The sequence below is a fragment of the Anomaloglossus baeobatrachus genome, chromosome 5 (assembly GCF_048569485.1).
Source record: "Anomaloglossus baeobatrachus isolate aAnoBae1 chromosome 5, aAnoBae1.hap1, whole genome shotgun sequence".
NCBI classification, from domain to species: domain Eukaryota; kingdom Metazoa; phylum Chordata; class Amphibia; order Anura; family Aromobatidae; genus Anomaloglossus; species Anomaloglossus baeobatrachus.
The window spans coordinates 12,360,179-12,383,059 of NC_134357.1; the positions used below are offsets into that span (position 1 = coordinate 12,360,179).

At 42.9% G+C, this 22,881-nt stretch overlaps 1 protein-coding gene and 1 long non-coding RNA gene across 4 annotated transcripts in view; one reads left to right on the forward strand and one right to left on the reverse strand.

The window, feature by feature from the left end:
* The window catches only part of LOC142310648 (uncharacterized), a 480,440-nt gene that overhangs the window by 124,365 nt on the left and 333,194 nt on the right, over positions 1-22,881 (forward strand). The gene's annotated exons all lie outside the window — the stretch shown is intronic.
* Positions 1-22,881, reverse strand: part of RBM20 (RNA binding motif protein 20) — a 319,365-nt gene that overhangs the window by 81,631 nt on the left and 214,853 nt on the right. Inside the window, exons 3-4 of the mRNA XM_075348223.1 lie at positions 3,989-4,050; positions 3,823-3,908 (exon numbers count right to left, since the gene is read on the reverse strand). Of these exons, the coding sequence (XP_075204338.1) occupies positions 3,823-3,908; positions 3,989-4,050 (148 nt within the window). The remainder of the gene's footprint in view (positions 1-3,822; positions 3,909-3,988; positions 4,051-22,881) is intronic.

Below are 22,881 nucleotides of genomic sequence, written 5' to 3' on the forward strand. Positions count from 1 at the left end.
TCTGGGAGTCCTTCATGGTTTTTTTTTGCAAACTCTATGCGGCTTTCACATGTCTTGCACTAAGGAGAGGTTTCCGTCGGGCCACTCTGCTATAAAGGCCCGACTGGTGGAGTTGACTTTGTGGAACTTTCTCCCATCTCCCTCTCTGGAGCTCAGCCACAGTGATCTTGGGGTTCTTCGTTACCTCTCTCACCAAGGCTCTTTTCCCATGATTGCTCAGTTTGGCTGGATCACCAGGTCTAGGAAGAGTTCTGGTGGTCCCAAACTTGTTCCATTTAAGGATTATGGAGGCCACTGTGCTCTTAGGAACCTTGAATACTGCAGAAATTCTTTTGTAACCTTGGCCAGATCTGTGCCTTGCCACAATTCTCTCTCTGAGCTCCTTGGGCAGTTCCTTTGACCTCATGATTCTCATTTGGTGTGACATGCAGTGTGAGCTGTGAGGTCTTATATAGACAGGTGTGCGCCTTTCCAAATCACGTCCTATCAGTGTAATTACACACAGCTGGACTCCAATGAAGGAGGAGAACCATCTCAAGGAGGATCACAAAGAAATGGACAGCATGGGACTTAAATATGAGTGTATGAGCAAAGGGTCTAAATACTTATGACCATGGGATATTTCAGTTTTTCTTGTTTAATAAATTTGCAAAAATGTCTACATTTCTGTTTCTTTTCTGTCAAGATGAGGGATGGGGAGCAGAGTGTACATTAATGAGAAAAAATGAACCTTTTTGAATTTACCAAATAGCTGCAATGAAACAAAAAGTGAAAAATGTAAAGGGGTCTGAATACTTTCTGTACCCACTGTACATCCACTGTTTGAAAAAAAAAAAAAGTGCTGCAAATAGTCATTGAAATGTCAGCTGATTGTCCAGAGAAACATCATATACTTACCGTATATCATTCGGAGAAAAATTCTACAGTTTTAACTATTTGACACACTTCTATTTTCCTCTGTGTGCACTAGTGGTTCATAAAGCTTGTTACACCTCTTATGTATAAAAGCCTGCTTTAAAACCTTCCTAATCATTATTAAATGTAAATTTACAATTAATAATTAAATAGAGATGTTTAAATCTCAAAAAAACAGCACTGAATAATGGTAAAAATATGTATTTATTGCTATCCTTATTCTAAAAAAATGACAACACTAACATGTAGAAAATTATCATTTTTTTAAAATAAGGATAGCAATAAATACATATTTTTACCATTATTCAGCGCTGTTTTATTTTGAGATTTAAACATCTCTAGTTTATTATTAGTTTGCCCCTAGGCAATTTTGGGGGGTTTTTGCCTGCAAAACTAGCTGCAGATTTATAGGTAAACTGGGTTGAGCGCTAACCACTGTCCTAAGACATTTATATTAATTTTTTACTGTAAATTTACAATTGTTTATTTTATTCACAATTTTTCAAACATTATAGGTATTTTTCATGGACATTACAATTTTAATTTTTCATGGCTTTTATGCTATACAATTTATTTTATCAGTTGTATTATACTTTTAACTCCAGCATTTCAACGGCTGTTTCCAGTACGCATTTTTTTAAACAGTGGATCTATATATGCCTTGTGTGCCACATGTATATATTGCTATGCTTGTCCTGAAGAAGGAGTTTTTTTATTTCAAAATCTGTTGACTAATAAATCCCTATCCAGGATTTATCGTTCATGGTCTCCTTGTCTATGGCAGCATGGTTTAACCCGTTCCTTCCTGTCAGCTGGCAAATTGTAAATGTTATAACGTTAACAATCTAATATATAAAGCTGAGTGTGTGTATGTCCGCTAAAGGAATTTGCACCGTCACATTTACAATCACGAAATTTTGCACAGACACTCTATGTGACTCAGGGAACATCATAGACTATGTTTTGATGGGAAAATTTAACCCTGCGCTTTACAGTTACTATCCAAAATCCTGCCTCCATTAAACTGAATACAGGCTACAGGCTATTAATAGCAACTGTCAGTGGTTGCTATAGGAACAAATTAAACTGTTAGTATAAGAAGCTTATGTGTGATGTAATATGATGTCGTGGGGAGACGGATAGAGAGAGACAGAAAGAGACAGACTGGCAAAGAGACAGATGGGCAAAGAGACAGGCCTGGAAAGAGACAGGCCTGGAAAGAGACAGGCCTGGAAAGAGACAGTCGGGGAAAGAGACAGCCCTGGAAAGAGACAGGCCTGGAAAGAGACAGTCTGGCAAAGAGACAGACAGGGAAAGAGACAGCCCTGGAAAGAGACAGCCCTGGAAAGAGACAGTCCTTGAAAGAGTCAGACGGGGAAAGAGACAGACAGACACACATATAAAGACAGACACAGAGATAGAGAGAGACAAACAGACACAGAGATGGAGACAGATAGACTGATACAAATACAGAGAGATAGAAACAGACAGACAGAGACATAGACACAGACAGACAAAGAAACACACAGACAGAGAGACAGACAGACAGCGACACACAGACAGAGACTGGGAGAGAGACAGAGAGACAGTTACTATCCCGGGCAACGCCCGGGTACTACAGCTAGTGTGAGTTTATTTGGGAAAGCTGGTGAGGTCCAGGGTCACCTATAGAGAAGTTATCCTCATCCACTTTGTTACGCTATGTGCTCACGTGGCGTTTTTTTTTTCATGCGTTTTTTTCTTGCTTATTTTACTGAATAAAGGCAAAGTAAAAGCATCCCAGCAAAGTCTATCAGAATCATGACTTGCTGCTTCTTTTTTCTTTGCAGATTTTGTTGCTGAAAAAAGAAGCAGCATGTCAATTGTTTCTGCATTTTTTTTCTCTGCCTTTCTATAATCCACTGCAATGCTTTATCACTGCAGTGGATTATATTGCAGCACTTTGCCTCACGCACCATGCATACAGCATGGTGTGTGAGGCCCTCTGTAGCTCAGTAACCTGGGGTCGTCATGGTGATGACTCAGGGTTACCATGACAGCGATCGGGTCCCTGTGATCGCATTACAGGGACCTGATCATCAAGGAGAGGTAAGTGATTCCTCTCCCTGCCACCTGAATATAGCGATCGCACTGATCGCAGCATTTAGGGGGTTAAACTGCCGAGACCGGCGCGAGCACCACTCCGGACAGTGGGAGACGGGTCCCGGCTGTAACATCAACTGGAGACTTGGTGGCGATCACGGGGGTACAGCGCCTGAACCCCAGCGATCGCCATGACTAAAAAAAGCACAAAAAGAAGCAGCAAAAAACGCAATACGAAATAAAAAAAATGCATGTTTTTTCTGCTGCGTTTTTCTTGCCAAAACATGCTTTTTTATGTGCATATAAAAAGGCATCGTGGGCACATAGCCTAAATGTGTATGATGAATAGGATGCATATCCACAGAAGATAACATAATTTTTCAGTGCAAAAAGCTTTATTCTGGTGGGTTTTTTTTTTGCATACAATAAAAATAAAGTCTCAGAATTTGTTTTGTTTTATTTTTCTCCAGAGAAAAAACTTAGGACAAAAGTCTTTCAGCATGTTGACATGTCTGTGAAAAGCAGAAGCATGAAGTCCTGTTGGGTCAAGGTTATTGAGTTAAGGTTATTGAGTCAAACTCGTGTCATTTGTTGTCTGCACTCAATGTATAATCTGTGCTAATGGCAGATAGAGACCCTCTTATGCATATAAACTTTGGAGAGCTGGACTCACAGCAAAATATTTGATAAGGTTAAATAGTTTTTCCATGTGTTACAATCTCATGTGGTCGGCATGTTTTATATACTTAGATGCTTTCCCTGTGCCAAGAGTTAAACTTTGTCAAGTAGCAGATTATTTGGTTTCTAGGACAGAGTTTCTCTCACCTTCATTGTTCATGGTGTGAAAGTCAGACTTTAGAGAGGAGGTTAATATCCCATCTGTAGAATTGGGTGCACAGTTGATACCAGAACTAGGAAAAAAACACAGAAGACCCCTGTTAGATGTGTGCAGATGCTTCTAGGATCAAACCGCTACTTGCTGCATACCTACCTCTCAGAGTAACTCATCACATTCTGAATATGCATCCTGCTCTTAATGTGCAGGTCCCAGTCCTGCGGACAGAAAAGAAATAACCTTAGTCTGTCATGTAAATGTTATGTGCACACAACGCCTTTTTTCAGGTTTTCTGGGCGCAGCTGGTTCAGGAAAACCTCAGCAATAGAGATGGGCAAACCCGCAGGTGTTTGGGTTCGGAGGGTCCAGCCAGACTTAAAAACGAAAGTCCTGTCCAGGACCGGGCTTGATTCGGCCTTGAGCTCAGACTCCAAACCCATATAAGTCTATGGGGAGCCAAATGTAAGTGCTTTAAATGGTTGTAGCAAGGACTTCCACAACCTGTCTCCTCCCTACATCTGTGACCTAGTCTCCCGGTACTTACCTGCACGTAACCTTCGATCCTCACAAGATCTCCTTCTCTACTCCCCTCTCATCTCATCTTCCCAGCATCGCATCCAAGATTTTTAGCGTGCCTCCCCCACACTCTGGATCGCCCTGCCACAACATATCAGACTCTTGCCTACCTTAACAAGCTTCAAAAGGAACCTGAAGACCCACTTCTTCCGACAAGCCTACAACCTGCCTTAACCCTCTGTCTGATACAGCGCCGCATGACCATCTCTACCCTCACCTACTGTATCCTCACCCATTCCTTGTAGACTGTGAGCCCTCGCGGGCAGGACCTCTCTCCTCCTGTACCAGTCTGTTTTGAATTGTTTATGATTATTGTACTTGACCCTATGTATACCCCTTTCACATGTACACTACAGTTCAAAAATTTAGGGTCACGTAGATATTTTATTAATTTTGAAAGGAAAGCTCATTTTTTTTCAGTGAAGCTAACATTAAATTAAACAAAAATACACTCTATACATTGTTAATGTGGTAAATGACTATTCTAGCTTCAAATGTCTGGTTTTTAATGCAATGTCTACATAGGTGTGTAGAGGCCCATTTCCAACAACCACCACTCAAGTGTTCTAATGGTACATTGTTTTTGCTAACTGTGTTAGAAGGCTAATGGATGTTTAGAAATCCCTTGAAAACCCTTGTGCAAGTATGTTAGCACAGCTGAAAACAGTTTTGCTGATTAGAGAAGCTATAAAACTGGCCTTCGTTTGAGCTAGTTGAGAATCTGGAACATTACATTTGTTGGTTCTATTAAACTCTCAAAATGGACAGGAAAAGAGAACTTTCATGTGAAACTCGACAGTCTATTCTTGTTCTTAGAAATGAAGGATATTCCATGCGAGAAATTGCCAAGAAACTGAAAATATCCTACAACAGTGTGTACTACTCCCTTCAGAGGAGAGCACAAGGAGGCTCTAACCAGAGGAGAAAGAGACGTGGGCGACCCCGCTACGCAACTGAGCAACAAGACAAGTACATTAGAATCTCTAGTGTGAGAAATCGATGCCTCACAGGTCCTCAACTGGCAGCTTCATTAAATAGTACCCTCAAAATGCCAGTGTCAACGTCTACGGTGAAGAGGTGACTCCAGAATGCTGGCCTTCAGGGCAGAGTGGCAAAGAAAAAGCCATATCTGAGACTGGCTAACAAAAGGAAAAGATTAATATGGGCACAGACATTGGACAAAAGAAGATTGGAAAAAAGTGTTATGGACAGACGAATCGAAGTTTGAGGTGTTTGGATTACACAGAAGAACATTTGTGAGACGCAGAACAACTGAAAAGATGCTGGAAGAGTGCCTGACACCATCTGTCAAGCATGGTGGAGGTAATGTGATGGTCTGGGGTTGCTTTGGTGCTGGTAAGGTGGAAGATTTGTACATTGTAAAAAAGATTGTGAATAAAGAAGGCTATCACTCCATTTCACAACGCCATGCCATACCCTGTGGACAGCGCTTGATTGGAGCCAATTTCATCCTACAACAGGACAATGACCCAAAACAGACCTCCAAATTATGCATGAACTATTTAGGGGAGATGCAGGCAGCTGGTATTCTATCTGTAATGGAGTGGCCAGCCCAGTCACCAGATCTCAACCCTATAGAGCTGTTGTGGGAGCAGCTTGACCGTATGGTGCGCAAACAGTGCCCATCAAGCCAATCCAACTTGTGGGAAGGGCTTCTGAAGCATGGGGTGAAATATCTCCAGATTACATCAGCAAATTAACAGCTAGAATCCCAAAGGTCTGCAAAGCTGGAATTGCTGCAAAGGAGCATTCTGTGCCGAAAGCCAAGTGTGAAGAGAAAATTATTATTTTGCGTAAAAATCATTATTTCTAACCTCGTCACTGTCTGGACTACATTTTCTATTCATTATGCAACTCATCTGATAAATAAAAGTATGATTTTTCATGGAAAAGACAAAATTGTCTAATAACATCTTGATATGCCACACCTGTGAGGTGGATGGATTATCTCGGTAAAGGAGAAGTGCTCGATAACACAAATTTATATAAATTTGTGAACAATATTTGAAAGAAAAAGCTCATTAAAAATGGGAGCAAAAACAAAAGTGCTGTTTATATTTTTGTTCAGCATAGATCACTAAAAGATAACAAATATTAAAGCACCACTTCTGAGGGTTTTGTTTTGTTCTTTTCAGTACTGGAGTGGCACTTTAAATGTAAGTCCCCTGACCCCTATCTCATACTGCCCTTCCCGGGGTTTCATCTTTTACCAACGATGCTCCGGTCCCTCGGCGCCATCTTATGACTAATTTCTGGCTGGTCAGATGTCCGATGTTACGTCACAAGGTCTCAATGCAACTCTGTGAGAGCCAGAACAAGGCCAGAATGAGGCTATCATAGAGATGCATTAATTTGTGACCTCCGGCGCCTCCATAAAACACTGAAGCTGCCTGCAGGTCACAAATGACAGGAGACCAACCGGAGCCACTCTGCAAACAGATGAAGATGGCGGCAGGTGACTATAAAACAGGGGGCTTGGGACTTATATTTAAAGCATCATTCCAGCAGATACATTTAAAAAAAAAACAAAACATGCTGGAGTGGGGCTGTTTAACCATGTGGTGATAATACTTCATAATACTTCATATCTAATAATAATTAGATTATATGCTTCCTGAACATTATTGGGTTTTTTCTTCCCACAGGACAAAAACCATTTATGCATTAGTAATATAGAGCTAAATGCCAAAATATTCTTGATTTAGTGGGATGTTAATCTTAATTATCACACAGCACAGGGAAAAAAATATTTTAATAATATTAAATAAAAGCCACATTTTTAGAAATTTAGAATTTTTGGATGGTGAAAGCTTGGTATAAACATTGGTCAACACAAAAAAATCATCAGCAAAGGTAATATGCCTTTTTAATGGAGTTTGATGTGCTGATTCCAAAAATATGCTTAGTTTTGCTATATCACATCAAGTTTCTGAGATAGAAGTATTTTTATTATTTCTGCATTTTCAATGTATGCTGGGTACCTAATGTGCATGATTCACAGGGTACATAATGGTACCTTGCCAGTTCCTGTACCACCATTGTCTGGATTGGATGAAAATGAAGTAGAATATGAAGACTATGGAGCGGAAGCTACTGGCGAATACATGGAGACCTCAAGTCAAGATGAGTATGTACCTGATGGAGTAGCCAGACCGCTTTACGCAACATGAATTAAATGATCTCATCAGAGACCTTTCATTGTCAAAAGATAAAGCTGAACTTCTGGCATCTAGGTTGAAAAAGAAGAATCTTCTTCATGATGATGTCAAAGTGTGTTATTACCGAAACAGAAGTAACATTTTAACACAATATTTCCCAGTTGATGGACCAATGGTGTACTGTAACAATGTGAATGGTCTCTTTGAAGAACTGAATGAAGAGTATTTTATTGCAGATTGGCGATTGGTTATTGATTCATCCCAGAGAAGTTTGAAAGCAGTCAGTTTTGCTTCACAATGGAAATATGAGACCATCCCTCCTTATTGCTCACTCATTTCATCTAAAGGGGGCTTTACACGCTACGACATCGCTAATGCGAACTCGTTGGGGTCACGGAATTGGTGACGCACATCCGGCCGCGTTAGCGATGCCGTTGCGTGTGACACCGATGAGCGATTTTGCATCGTTGCAAAAACATGCAAAATCGCTCATCGGTGACATGGGGGTCCAGTCTCAAAAATCGTTACTGCAGCAGTAACGAGGTTGTTCCTCGTTCCTGCGGCAGCACACGTCGCTCCGTGTGACACCGCAAGAACGAGGCAGCTCTCCTTACCTGCCTCCCGGCCACAATGCGGAAGGAAGGAGGTGGGCGGGATGTTACGTCCCGCTCAGCTCCGCCCCTCCGCTGCTATTGGGCGGCCGCTAGGTGACGTCGCTGTGACGCCGCACGGACCGCCCCCTTAGAAAGGAGGCGGTTCGCCGGTCACAGCGACATCGCCGGGCAGGTAAGTATGTGTGACGGGTCTGGGCGATGTTGTGTGGCACGGGCAGTGATTTGCCCGTGTCGCACAACAGATGGGGACGGGTACCCACGCTGCCGATATCGGGACCGATATCGCAGCGTGTGAAGCCCGCTTAAAGGAAAGTTAGGAAAATCTGTCCGTTGTTTTGGATGCTATATAATATAAGCATAATCAATGGAATATCTGTGGAGATTTGAAAGTGATTGGTCTGCTAATGGAAATGCAAGGAGGTTTCACAAAATATTGTTGCTTCTTGTGTTTATGGGACAGTAGAAATACAGTAGAGCATTATGTTTGTCGTGATTGGGGACAGTGAAACATCGATGCTCCAGGTAGAGACAAAAATCTTTCTTCCTCCACTACATATAAAATTGGGATTGATAAAAAACATTGTGAAAGCCATGGCAAAGACAAATTCACAAGGGTTCCAGTACATTTCACAGAAATTCTCCAGCATTTTACCAGCCAAACTAAAGGAATTTGTTGGTCCTCAGATCAGAGAGCTTATGAGAGATGATGTGTTTGAAGGAACTCAAAATGATAAGGAATTGATATCTTGGAAAAGCTTCAAGTGGATCTGTGAAAACTTCTTAGGAAAAAATAAATCTCCAGAATATGTTGAAGGTGATGAGGAACTGCTAAATGCATACCAATTTCTTGGATGTCGCATGTCTCTGAAAATGCACTTTTTGCATTCACATTTAGATTTCTTCCCTCAAAATCTTGGGGATGTAAGCGACGAACAAGGCGAGTGGTTTCACCAGGACATTAAAGTATTGGAACAACGCTACCAGGGTTTTTGGAATGACTCAATGATGGCAGAGTTGGATGTTATATAGGGACATCCCTGAAAAATCGTATCAACAACACTCTAATGTCAAGCACTTTTAATTTCTGCTCATATTTTGGTTCGATAAAAACTGTTTTGTAAGATGAAGCATTTTTTATCTGATATGTAGATTACTGTTTTCTTAATGTCGCCAGTATATTTCTTATACCTTATAATAATAATAATAATAATGGTGCTGCTCCAGGGAAACTATACATGCTACAGAAAAACTATATACATTTTTAAAATCTGGTTAATAAGCTGATTCAGAAAAGTACAAATTCACCTGCGATGATTACAAAAAATATTTTTTTGTAGAACTGTGTATTTGGTCCTTCGAACGTTAATATTTTTTTCTGTTATATACCATGTCACCATCCTATTGTATCCTATTATTTAGTGCTTATGTATGATCACATTGATTGAATAACTAAACACAACTAATGTTACAAGTAGTTTCTTAAAATTCAACACTAAATGCCAATTCTGCAGTCTCAGAATTATTCATCCCTTGATGACAAGTGTCTTTACTACTTAGTAAAGCCCCTCTGTCTGTTATGACCTGCCGCAGACGGTATGCATAGTCAGACACCGGCTTCTGGCAGCTTTCCTGAATAATATTAGCCCATTTCTCATGGGCAATGGCCTCCAAATCACTAATATTCTTGGATTGCCAAGAGAGAAATCAATAAATGAAGAGACAAGATCCTACACAAACAATGAAAAGGATACAAAAAAAGGCATTGAATGTTCCAAGGGATACATCTGAAAGAATACTTTGTAAGTTCAATGTTAAAAGAAACACTGTCTACAGTACCTGGACATGGCAAAAAGACTAAGCTGTCACCGGCTGCCACTAGATTGATGAGGGGGCAGGTGGTCAAAAACCCTTGAATGACGGCAAAAGATCTTTAGCAAGATTTGGTTGCAGCAATCACTGAGGTGTCAGTTTGCACAGTGAGGCATATCCTAAAGACTAAAGGTCTCCAGACCTGACCTCCAAGACATCACCTCTACTCACCCCAAGGCACAAGAAAAGTTGGTTCCAATATGCTCAAAACTATAGTTCTGTGAGCAAAGAACCAAAACTGGCACTTTTTGGTTCTAAAAATCAGCATTATGTCTGGAAGAATGAAATATACATGGAAAAGAGCCCTCTGCTTACAGTGAAGCATGGCGAGGGCTCGGGGATTCATGAAGGTGGGTCGGAGAAGCCTACAGTGAAGCATGGCAGGGGCTCAGTGATTCATGATGGTGGCTCGAAGAAGCCTACAGTGAAGCATGGTGAGGGCTAAGTGAATAATGATGTTTCAGAGAAACCTACATTGAAGCATGAGGTAATAAATTCAAAACTGATAGTGTTGGCCTCCTCAAACATAGTCTGGGTGAAATGGTGGAAGACAGTAAAGGAAAGGCCAAAGTTCTAAACACTTTTCTCTCTACAGCGTTTATACAAGAAAATCCCATGACACATGACAAGATCAGGGAGACAATAAATTCATCTTTAAATGGCATCTGCTTAACCCAGCAGGAAGTCCAGCTCCGCCTCAAAATCACTAAAGTAGACAAATCCCCAGGCACGGATGGCATACACCCGCGAGTACTACAGGAATTAAGTACAATGATAGACAAACCATTATTTTTAATCTTCACAGATTCCATAATAACAGGAACCGTCCTGAATGACTGGCGCATAGCAAATGTGGTGTTAATATCCAAAAAGGGGACAAAATCTGACCCTTGAAATTATAAGCAGCTACATTTAACCTCTATTGTGAGTAAAATCCTTAAGCGGTTCCTAAGAAATGCCATCCTGGAGGATCTCAAGAAGAATAACCTCATGACCCAGTAGGTTTATGAGGGATCATTTCGATCAAACTAATCTGATTAGCTTCTATAAGGAAGTAAGTTCCAGCAAACGCCAAATAAAAATTAAAACATGACTTTTAATAGAAAAATAGTTTAAAAACAATATAAAGGTCCATGTTACAGCATAAGCAGACCAGATGTGCGTCTACGCGTTTCAGGCAAAAACCTTGCCCTTAATCATGTCAAAATTAAAAAGCACAGACTGGTAGTATATATACCTGACATATAGATGAAGGGAGTGGTAGGAAACCCACAAAACAAACTCAATTAGTACATCATGAATGGAAATGGTTTTTTTTTAAAAAATCAAGAAACAGTGGAAAAGAGAACAAAACATATACCAGCACTATAATGATTAACACATGATGAATAATGATTATAGTGATAATAATGATTATATATAAGTTGTATTTGGCTATAATCATTATTAATTGTTATGAAAGTATTTTTTTTATTAAAAGTCAGGTTTTAATTTTTATTTGGCGGTTGCTGCATTTTTCCTCTTTTCATCTCTACTAATTACTAAAGACTCTTGTCATGCAGGGGGTAAATAATTCTGAGACTGCAGTAGTTAGTAAAAGGGGCATTTTGTGGTGAATTTGGAGAATCCACTTGTTATATTAGTTATGTTCAGAAATTTACATTATTGTTGATTTATTACAAAAGGATGAAAATTTGTATATTTTGCCAATAAGCAGGATTTCAAATGGGGGTGAATACTTTTGATTGCAAATGTACAGTGGCATGCAGAAGTTTGGGCACCCTGGTCAAAATTACTGTTATTGTGAACAATTAAGCAAATTGAAGATGAAATTATCTCTAAAGGATACTTTACACGCTGCGATATCGGTCCCGGTATCGCTAGCGTGGGCACCCGCCCCCATCGGTTGTGCGACACGGGCAAATCCATGTTGCACAACATCGCCCAGACCCGTCACACATACTTACCCGCCCGGCGACGTCGCTGTGACTGGTGAACCGCCTCCTTTCTAAGGGGGCGGTTCGTTCAGCGTCACAGCTGCGTCACTGATCCGCCGCCTAATAGAAGCGGAGGGGCGGAGATGTGCGGGAGGTAACATCCCGCCCACCTCCTTCCCTTCGCATAGCGGCCGTGAGGCAGGTAGGAGAGCTTCCTCGTTCCTGCGGCGTCACACATAGCGATGTGTGCTGCCGCAGGAGCAACGACCAACTTTGTTACTGCTGCAGTAACGATAATCGAGAATGGACCCCCATGTCACCGATGAGCGATTTTGCACGTTTTTGCGACGATGCAAAATCGCTCATCGGTGTCACACGCAACAACATCGCTAATGCGGCCGGATGTGCGTCACAAAATCCGTGACCCCAACGACTCCGCATTAGCGATGTCGTAGCGTGTAAAGCCCCCTTAAGGTTAAAGATGACACATTTCCTTTGTATTTTAGGCAAAAACAGTGTCTGCAAACAACGTGGACACAATAATAATGGTGAGATAACATAAAATCTCCATAACATCAACTGTATCTATAACAAAATTGTCGCCTACGTACTTCAGCATTTATTCGTCTGGTAAATGCGTATATGGAGCACGCAGACAACCTTATTCAGTATGGTGTGAAATAACTAAAACTGAGAAAAAAAAGATAACAGTAACAATTATATATTATTTTAAAGGGGTGCTTCACCCGTATTTTTTATTGTCTAGATCGATATTATATTGAGAAACAATGTTTCTCTCAAATACCTTGTGTTGTCAATAGTGCCTGTGAGAGGCACTATTGCAGACCGCTGCTCCCCGTCCAGTGACGCACCCGTCCAATGCTGCCTCGTCACATCCGTGCAGCCGGCTACATTCTGAGCCCATCTGCTCCCTGCTCCTCCTCCCTCCTCCCTAACAGCACGTCTCTTGCTTGCAGCGTTCTGCGAGGAGGGAGGAGGGAGGGGAGAGCAGGAGACACGCCGTGCTGTGCTAAGAGGGAGGAGGGGGGGAGCAGGAGACGCGCCGTGCTAGGAGGGAGGAGGAGGAGGGAGCAGATGGGCTGTGACAGCAGTGAAACACCGGTCACAGCTCAGAGTCTGGAAGACTGTAGCCGGCTGCATGGATGTGACAAGGCAGCATTGGACGGGTACGTCACTGGACGGGGAGCAGCGGTCTGCAATAGCGCCTCTCACAGGCACTATTCACAACACAAGGTATTTGAGAGAAACATTGTTTCTCAATATAATATCGATCTAGACAATAAAAAATATGGGTGAACCACCCCTTTAATATACCACTGGAAAATGCTCCACAATCTAACACCGAGAGGAGTCTGTCAATATCATAGTGATCACCTTCATATTTACATTTTTAAATAAACCAAAAAGGAAAATGGGCAAATGCAAATGATTGGGCACCCTGCATGGTTAGTATCTAGTAGCACCCCATTTGGGCCATATCACAGCTTGTAAACACATTTTGTAGCAGCCAAGAGTCTTTCAATACTTGTTTGATGTATTTTTATCCATTCTTCCTTGGAAAAGTCTTCCAGTTCTGTGAGATTCCTGGGTCGTCTTGCATGCACTGCTCGTTTGAGGTCTAGCCACAGATTTCCAATGATGTTCAGATCAGGGGACTGTGAGGCCAATGTAAAATCTTCAGCTTGCGCCTTTTGAGGTCGTCTATTGTGGATTTTGATGTGTGTTTAGGATCATTATCCATGTGTAGAAGCCATCCTCTTTTCAACTTCATCTTTTTTACAGCAAAAGTTCTGTGAGAGCTGCCCTTAATATTGCTAGAGAGGCAAATCAAAACCTCCATTGACTGCAAAAGACCTTCAGCAGACTCTGAAGTTGTGGTACATTATTCTACTGTTCACAGACAAATGCACAAATATGGCATTCATGGAAGAGTCATCAGCAGAAAACCTCACCTCCGTCCTCACCATAAAATTAAGCATCACAAGCCTGATGCATTCTGGGAACAAGTATAAAGGAGAGTGGAGAATAAAGGCCACAGAATTCTAGGAAAAGAATATCTCGTCAACAATTAAGCATGGGGGGTGGATCAATCATGCTTTGTGGTTATCTTGCAGCCTATGGCACAGGGAACATTTCACAGGTGGAGGGAAAAATGGATGCAATGAAATGTCTTGATGCAAACATAACACCATCTGTAAAAAGAGTTTACAAAACATGACCAATTTTCAGTATTTATGTCTAAACTCTTCTGATTAGATAATATAGGGTTACAAGTTTGAAATGATCAAACTGGGAATGGTCAATCCAGAATGTTTCCTGAAACCGATAACTCATGAGTAGAGATGGGTGAACCCACTGATGTTTGTGTTCAGCAGGTCCAGCCAGACTTTTTAAAAAATATAAGTCCGGTTTGGGACTGGACTTGAGCCCGAACCTGAGCCTGAACCCCCGCACTCCATATAAGTCTACACCAAACTTGTGTGCTGTAAAATAGTGGTATTAAGGGTTAGAGGTCTGCAAAAAGAAGCAAACCAGGGATTAAAGCACGACAATTATACTTACCGAGTTTCCACGTACCTTCATACTGCTTCCGGGTACACCAAGTAAATCTTATGAATATGGACTGCTTCCCTTTGCCCACCCTCTTGACAGCATCTATGATTGGTTGAACTCTATAAACTCACTGAGTTGAATTCAACGAACCCGATTACCGCCTTAAGCTATGTACACACAATGAGTATTTGATTGCATCAAATCTGCATTTCCTGGCTGATTAACGCACCGAAAAAACGTGATGTGGTTTTGATGTGTTTTGCAGCCATGAGATGCAGATTTGGTGTAAAAATTTCTTGCAAGAATCTGCACCAAATCTGCATCTCCTGGCAAATAAATGCAGATTTGGTGCAACAAATTTCTGCACCAAAGCTGCATCTCCTGACAGAAAAATGCATCAAAACTGCATTGCGTTTTGGTGTGTTTTTTTTTTATGCCAGGAGATGCAGAGTTCTGCAAAAAATTTCTGCACCATATCTGCATCCTCTGGCAGAAAAACCGCATAACGTTTTTAGTTCATTTTTCTGCCAGGAAATGCAAATTTTCGGCAACAAAAAACTTAACGTGCGCATAATAGCCTAAGAAAGTAATCCAGCTTTGAATTCATAGAGTTCACCTGGGGTCACAACTGGGGTACTGTGGGAACCGCCAGCTGTGATTTTCAGGTGAATACAGACGTCACCACTCTCATAGCTCCGGCTCTGTTGTTCCGCCGGTGGCAGTGATCGGTCATGTTTTATATAGTCTAGCTGCCCAGACAAGGATGTTTTTAACCTAGATAGTGGCATTTTAGTTAGGGACCCGGAATATTGAGATTTACCTTGCCGTTTGGTTTCCGGGCTTACATGCATTGGCCAATTCATAAACTAAAAATCTCATTTTATCATATAGCAGTAATGCAGTACCAGAGTTCCCTTATACATTGATGGCATTTAGTGTGCGGCTGTATCCATTTTGTATTTGCTAGGTTTTTTCAGCTGGCACCTATACACACTTGTAGGATGTGCAGGTCAGTCTTTTGAAATATTTGCAATGTTTTATATTGTGACCGCATACCGCAACCTCAGATGTAGCAGAGCTGGGATCGTCGTTGGATGTCTTGTCTATGAATGATGTCGGATCTGCAGGGGTGTTTCGGGGGTTAATAAATTGTGGAAAGATAGTTGTTTTTTTTGTCTTTTCTTCAATAAAGGATTTTTCTCTGTGTTTTGTGTTTATTCCTTTTTACTTACATGATTAGTAATGGGGTGTCTCTCATTACTAACTTCAAGCTTGATGACAGCTGTGATTTTTTGACAAATAACAGCTGTCATTAACCCATTATATTATCTTGAATGCCACCACTCCAGGGCAGTCTGGATGAGCTGGGTAAGCACCAGGAGTGGCACATCTAATGGGTACGCCAAGATTGGGGCGGGTGTAGACTGCTATATTTAGGTTAAGAAGGGTCCGATAACTATGGGGCTCCCCAGCCTGAAAATACCAGCTCCCAGCTGTCTGCTTTACCTTGGCTGGGTATCAAAACTAGGGGGAGGGGGTGTCCGCACACCGTTTTTAAAAAATTATTTAAATAATTTGAAAAAAAAACCAACACATGGAGTCCCTTGTATTTTGATACACAGCCAAGATGAAGCACACACCTGGGGGCTGCAGCCTCCAGCTGTCTGCTTTATCTGCACTGGGTATCAAAATATGGGGGACCCTACGCCATTTTTTCCATTTATTTATTTTTACACTCCACTTCAGGGACCCAGACATCTAGTGTGAGGGCAACCAATCACAGATGCTGGCAGTCTGACTGCAACCAATCACAGATGCTGGCAGTCTGACTGCAACCAATCACAGACACTGTCAGAGAGGGTGGGCAGGGGAAGCAGTGAATATTTATATGCTTTATTGAACGGACCTGGAAGCAGTGTGACAACTGCACAGAGACTCATTAAGTATAAATCCTGCTTTATTCGTTACAATGTATCGTGCGATCGCATTTGCGATCGCACCCGCCCCCATCGTTTGTGTGGCACGGGCAATTTGTTGCCCGTGTCGCACAATGCTGTAATCCCCCGTCACACGCACTTACCTTCAAAACGACCTCGCTGTGGGCGGCGAACATCCACTTCCTGAAGGAGTCACAGCTACGTCACACAGCGGCCGGCCAATAGAAGCGGAGGGGCGGAGATGAGCAGGACGTAAACATCCCGCCCACCTCCTTCCTTCAGCATTGCCGGCGGCCGCAGGTAAGCTGCAGTTCATCATTCTCGAGGTGTCACACAGAGTGATGTGTGCTGCGCCGGGAACGATTAACAACAGGACGTGCGATTTTTAGAAAATGAGCGACGTGTCAGCGATGAACGAGAAGGTGAGTATTTCTGCTCGTTCATAGCTGTCACACGCTACGATATCACTAACGAGGCCGGATGTGCGTCACTTACGACGTGACCCCGCCGACATCTCGTTAGATACATCGTAGCGTGTAAAGCCCGCTTAATTGTCCTGCTTTAATCCCCATTTTGCTTCCTTTTTTCTGTTTTGTTTTGTTTATTTTTTTTATCCTTATGCGGGTGGCCGAACATGAACAGTAACACGCACTTCCCTGAGAAATCGGTGTTCAGGGTCTGTGTATGGACCCTGAACCTTACAGTTTGGGTACAACCATCATTGGTCATGAGGAGTGAAAGGTCCTCTTTAAAGAAAAATTGCCAAAAAGGCAACAATTTGATCTATAAATCTGGCACTTTCTACTTTTTATCTATACTAAAGATTGTGTCAGTTTTTATTACAATATCCTTTTTTATGAGCCACAAGACATTAAAATTGTATTTAAAGTTAGATTTTACCAATATTTACTGCACACTAAAAGAATAATTACACTAATCTTTAACGCTCACCTACTGGCTGCGATCATGGTTAATTTCTTAAGCTACCTATTAGCCATTTACTGGAATTTGTGGGAAGCTAGCCAAGTTTATAAAATTACATGGACCCTTGTGATCCTAGAGAGGCATCCTGATTACATGAGAACTAATGAAGCATGCCTAAGATGTGCCAACTTCGGGTTAGACCAGGGTCAGACTGACATTGGTCATTTCATACTGCAGTTGCTCCTGAATGTCAACGCCCCTGGATTATATCAACGATACTTTTAAGTCTGACATATCTCGCTGGCCAAGAGTTGCGGAATAATCTATGTGCGACTTGTGCGTACATTATCACAAGTACACAAAGTCAGTGAGGTGCGTGCGACACTGGAAGTTTGTAAGGCTCAAAGGGTATGTATCCCTTTTTTGTTTGCGAATTCTTAATTTGTAAAGAAACATAATTTTATAATATGTTTCTATTCTCTAATAGTATGCTACTTTATTTTATTTTTATGACTATGGAGACAGTCATATTTCCCAAGATGTGAATAATAATAATAATAATAATAATAATCTTTATTTCTATAGCGCCAACATATTCCGCAGCGCTTTACAATTCAGGAGGATCAGATACATATACATATCATATACATATATAAACAAGTAACAATTATAGAAGATACAATATTTAAAGGGAAAAAAGGCAACCCTGCTCGTGAGAGCTTACAATCTACATTGAGATGGGGGGGGGGGGGGGCAAGGTACAAGTGCTTATTTACAATGACAATCCAGCCATCTCAAGGAAATGGGGGATAGATAATGCCCTCCTGGACCAGTTGGCCAGAGCCTTGAGATGCATTTGGGTGCCATGGAGTTTGACGTGGGGTTATTTTCTGATAAGTTGTGGAGGAATTAGGTGAAATTAGTTTGGCTAGGGAGTGTGATAGGCCGACCTAAAAAGATGCGTTTCTAGGGAGCGTCTGAAGCTGAGAAAGTTGTGATTTGTTCTAACTTCTTGGGGTAGATCGTTCCAGAGATTTGGTGCAGCTCGGAAGAAGTCTTGGATTCGGGAGTGGGAGGTTCGAATTAGTGTGGATGTTAGTCGAAAGTCATTTGCCGAGCGTTGAGAATGGGTGGGGTGATAGACAGAGAGGAGGGTGGAGATGTAGGGGGTGCCGCACTGTGGAGAGCTTTGTGGGTGAGAACAAGCAGTTTGAATTGGATCCTGTGATATATGGGCAGCCAGTGCAATCACTGGCACAGAGCAGAGGATAGCTGCTGTGAATAGCAGGTCCATAATTTTTCAGTAAAGTTAACGGATACCGCTCCTATTTTTCTGTCAAATACTGGAGTACATACAAAATAGACAAAAGAAGTATCAGCCTCTCGCCACTTTTTTTTGCCTGTTTTGGGATACACTAACAGCTGTTCCCTTGACTTATGAGGGGCTAGAAGAAGATAGGATGTATGGCTTCACTGAAGTTGGTGGATCCGATGGCCAATGGTATTAATAATTCGTACTTTTATTTATGATGTAGACCATCAATGCATTTCTGGGTCGAACTGACCCATTTATCAAGAACAAATCATCCAACATCCCTTGACATATGAACTGGGGGGGAAAAAAATTGTCTTCCATTAGAGCAGGGGTCAGGAACCTTTTTGGCTAAGAGAGCCGTAAACGCCACATAATTTGAAATATAATTCCGCGAGAGCCGTACAATATGTTTAAAGGGCCATTGACAGATCAATCGCTCCAATGTTCACTTAGTACAGCAAGGAATGCTCCTCCCTGCTGTATAAAGCCACAACTGGACTGAAACAATGGTAATTAGCAGTAAAAAAATCAAATAAATAACTTACATTGTGAACTTGCGATGCATGACATCAGTCCAGCAGTCTGGCTTCTTCTTTTTCCTGCGCATGACTGGCAGCTGGCATTCTTCCCACCTGATGTTGAGAGAATGCCAGCTTTGAGGCATTCGCAGAAGAAAGAAGCTGGAATATTGGACATGTCACACAACGCATTGTCAGTTATGTCAATTATCTATTTTATTATTTTACAGCGAATTATTGTTTAGGTCCAGCGGTGGCTTAGTGCAGCAGAGAGGAACACTCCTTTGTGTACTAAGTGACCGCTGGAGCAATTGTATCTGTCAGTGGCCCAGACACCCTGCACCCCCCATATCACACACACACACTGCTCCCCATACAGCCTGCACCCCCCATATCACACACACACACTGCTCCCCATACAGCCTGCACCCCCCATATCACACACACACACTGCTCCCCATACAGCCTGCACCCCCCATATCCCACACACACACACTGCTTCCCATACAGCCTGCACCCCCCAGATCTCACACACTACACCCCGATATGTTACACACACTGCTCCCCATACAGCCTGCACCCCCCATATCACACACACACACACTGCTCCCCATACAGCCTGCACCCCCCATATCCCACACACTACACCCCCATATGTCGCATACCCTGCTCCCCATACAGCCTGCACCCCCATATCACACACACTACACCCCCATATCTCACACACCCTGCTTCCCATACAGCCTACACCCCCATATCTCTCATACCCTGCTTCCCATACAGCCTGCACCCCCCATATCACACACACACTGCTCCCCATACGGCCTGCACCCCCCATATCCCACACATACACACTGCTTCCCATACAGCCTGCACCCCCCAGATCTCACACACTACACCCCCATATGTCACATACACTGCTTCCCATACAGCCTGCACCCCCCATATCCCACACACTACACCCCCATATGTCGCATACCCTGCTCCCCATACAGCCTGCACCCCCATATCACACACACTACACCCCCATATCTCACACACCCTGCTTCCCATACAGCCTACACCCCCATATCTCTCACACCCTGTTTCCCATACAGCCTGCACCCCCCATATCACACACACACTGCTCCCCATACGGCCTGCACCCCCCATATCACACACACACACACTGCTTCCCATACAGCCTGCACCCCCCATATCACACACACATACTGCTCCCCATACAGCCTGCACCCCCCATATCACACACACACTGCTTCCCATACAGCCTGCACCCCCCATATCACACACACATACTGCTCCCCATACAGCCTGCACCCCCCATATCACACACACATACTGCTCCCCATACAGCCTGCACCCCCCAGATCTCACACACTACACCCCCATATGTCACATACCCTGCTTCCCATACAGCCTGCACCCCCCATATCACACACAATACACCCCCATATCTCACACACCCTGCTCACATATCTCACCCTGCCTGTACCCCAACTTACCCCTCTCAAACACTCTGCACCCCTTCACATGCTTCTGTCAGTCTGCAGCCCTCATATGTCACTCACCCTGCAGCCCCCCTCACCCTCATGTCCCCTCTTTTCTTATCACCAGTCATGTGTCCAAATCTCCTTCAGGATTCAGTATCTTGCTTTCTGCCCGGCCTCCTGTGTCTCCTCCCACACAGTCACATGGGCGTGACATCATCGCAGGTCCTGCAGGATGGAGATTCCGTCTGCCGTGCAGGTCAGGACTAGCACTCCTGCAGCTCAGACACGGCTGGTGGCCTCTCCAGGTCAGGGGCCCCTCTACTGACACTGGGCTCCCCTGACTCACAGGCCGGCCACTACACAGCAGCACTACACATAGACGCAGAGCGGCTTCCGGGCCCCTATGTGTACTAGTGCCGCTGTGTAGTGGCCGGCCTGTGAGTCAGGGGAGCCCAGTGTCAGTAGAGGGGCGGCTCACGTCTTCTCGTTCCCCCGCTGATCCGGTCTCCTCGGCGCATCGTCCATTGCTGTCGCTCACTCTGACCTCTCAGCAGGCGCGCAGTGATGACGTCACCGCGCTCGCTGCAGAGCTGTCAGAAGAACGCCAAGTCACAGCGGGGAGAATGATAAGAGAGAGAGCGCCGCTCACTCCCTCATCATTGCTCTCAATTGTATCGGCACCTGCGATGCCGATGCAATTGAAAGCTCGATCCTCGGCGGGGGGCGGTGACAGCGCGGCCACCGGGCCCCCCTGAGTAGCCGGGTGCTGGCGCCGGCCCTGATCCTTCCCATAGACAGGTAGGAGCCCTGTCTGCGAGCCAGATACGGCCATCAAAAGAGCCATATCTGGCTCGCGAGCCATAGGTTCCCGACCCCTGCATTAGAGAGTATTGTGAGCATGATCTGTGATATCAGCAGAGGTAGGAAAAGTTGAGCTTTTTCACCATCACTTATTCTCAGTGGTGTTTCTGGTGTTCGCTACCTTCCATTCATAGTATAGGTGATACTTCTCATTGTATTTCTGTATAATATTTGTGAAATGTAAAGCCATAGTCAAAAGATTTGAGACTGACACAAATTTTGTTTTTCACTAAATTTACTATTTCAGATTTTATAGTGACAATTTGCATTAACTCTAGATTATTCTGAAAACTAATCAGATGAATTGCAAAACGGCAGTTATTCCTTACCATGAAAATTATTTCCATTGAATTTCATCTCTGCCACAAAATGACCTTCTTCTTTCAGTGTTCTTCTCATTAGCTCAGGGGAAAGTGTTAATGAAGACAAAACAGCAGATATCATCTTGTCAAAATGATTGAATTATAAGAGCAGTTTCATTACTTTAAAAGGGGGCTTGAAATCATTGTCTTCTTCTGTTGACCATGGTTAAGTCCATGAAAACATATGCATTCTCTTGTGCTTTGCATCAAAAGGGTTTTACAGGCAAAAACACTGCTTGTAAGATTGCCCCTAAATAAACCATTTATCCGATCAAGAACATCAAAGAGAGAGGTTCAATTGCTTTAAAGAAGGTTTCAAGGTGCCAAAGAAAACCCAGTAAGTGCCAGGACCCTCATTTGAAGAGGATTCAGTTAAAGGATCAGTTCAACACCAGTGCAGAGATTGCTCAGGAATGGCAGCAGGCAGTTGTCAGTGCATCTGCACACATAGGTGAAGTCTTTTGGAGGGTTCCTAGTGTCGAGAAGGGCAGGAAAAATGCTTCTTTAATTAAAAAAAAAACAACATCAAGGACAATCTGATATTCTCCAAGAAGTAGAAGGATAGGACTATAGACAACTGGCGAAAAGTTTATTTTTTCCTGATTAATTTACTCCTCTTCTGACTTTGGGACATTTAGAAGAATAACTGGCCAGAGAAGAAAAGGTGAGCGCTACCATGAGTCCTGTGTCATGTCAACAGTAAAGCATTTTGAAACAATTCATGTTCGAGAGCTTTTCATCCATGGAGGGACTCATGTACAATTTTACCTTTAGATCACTCCCATGAATAAAGAATAGTATATAACCCTCCTCCGAAAAGTTACATCTCTCATCATTCTGGAGTAATGTGCTGTTGAACAATGTTTTTTTTTTCCAGCATAATGGAAATCATT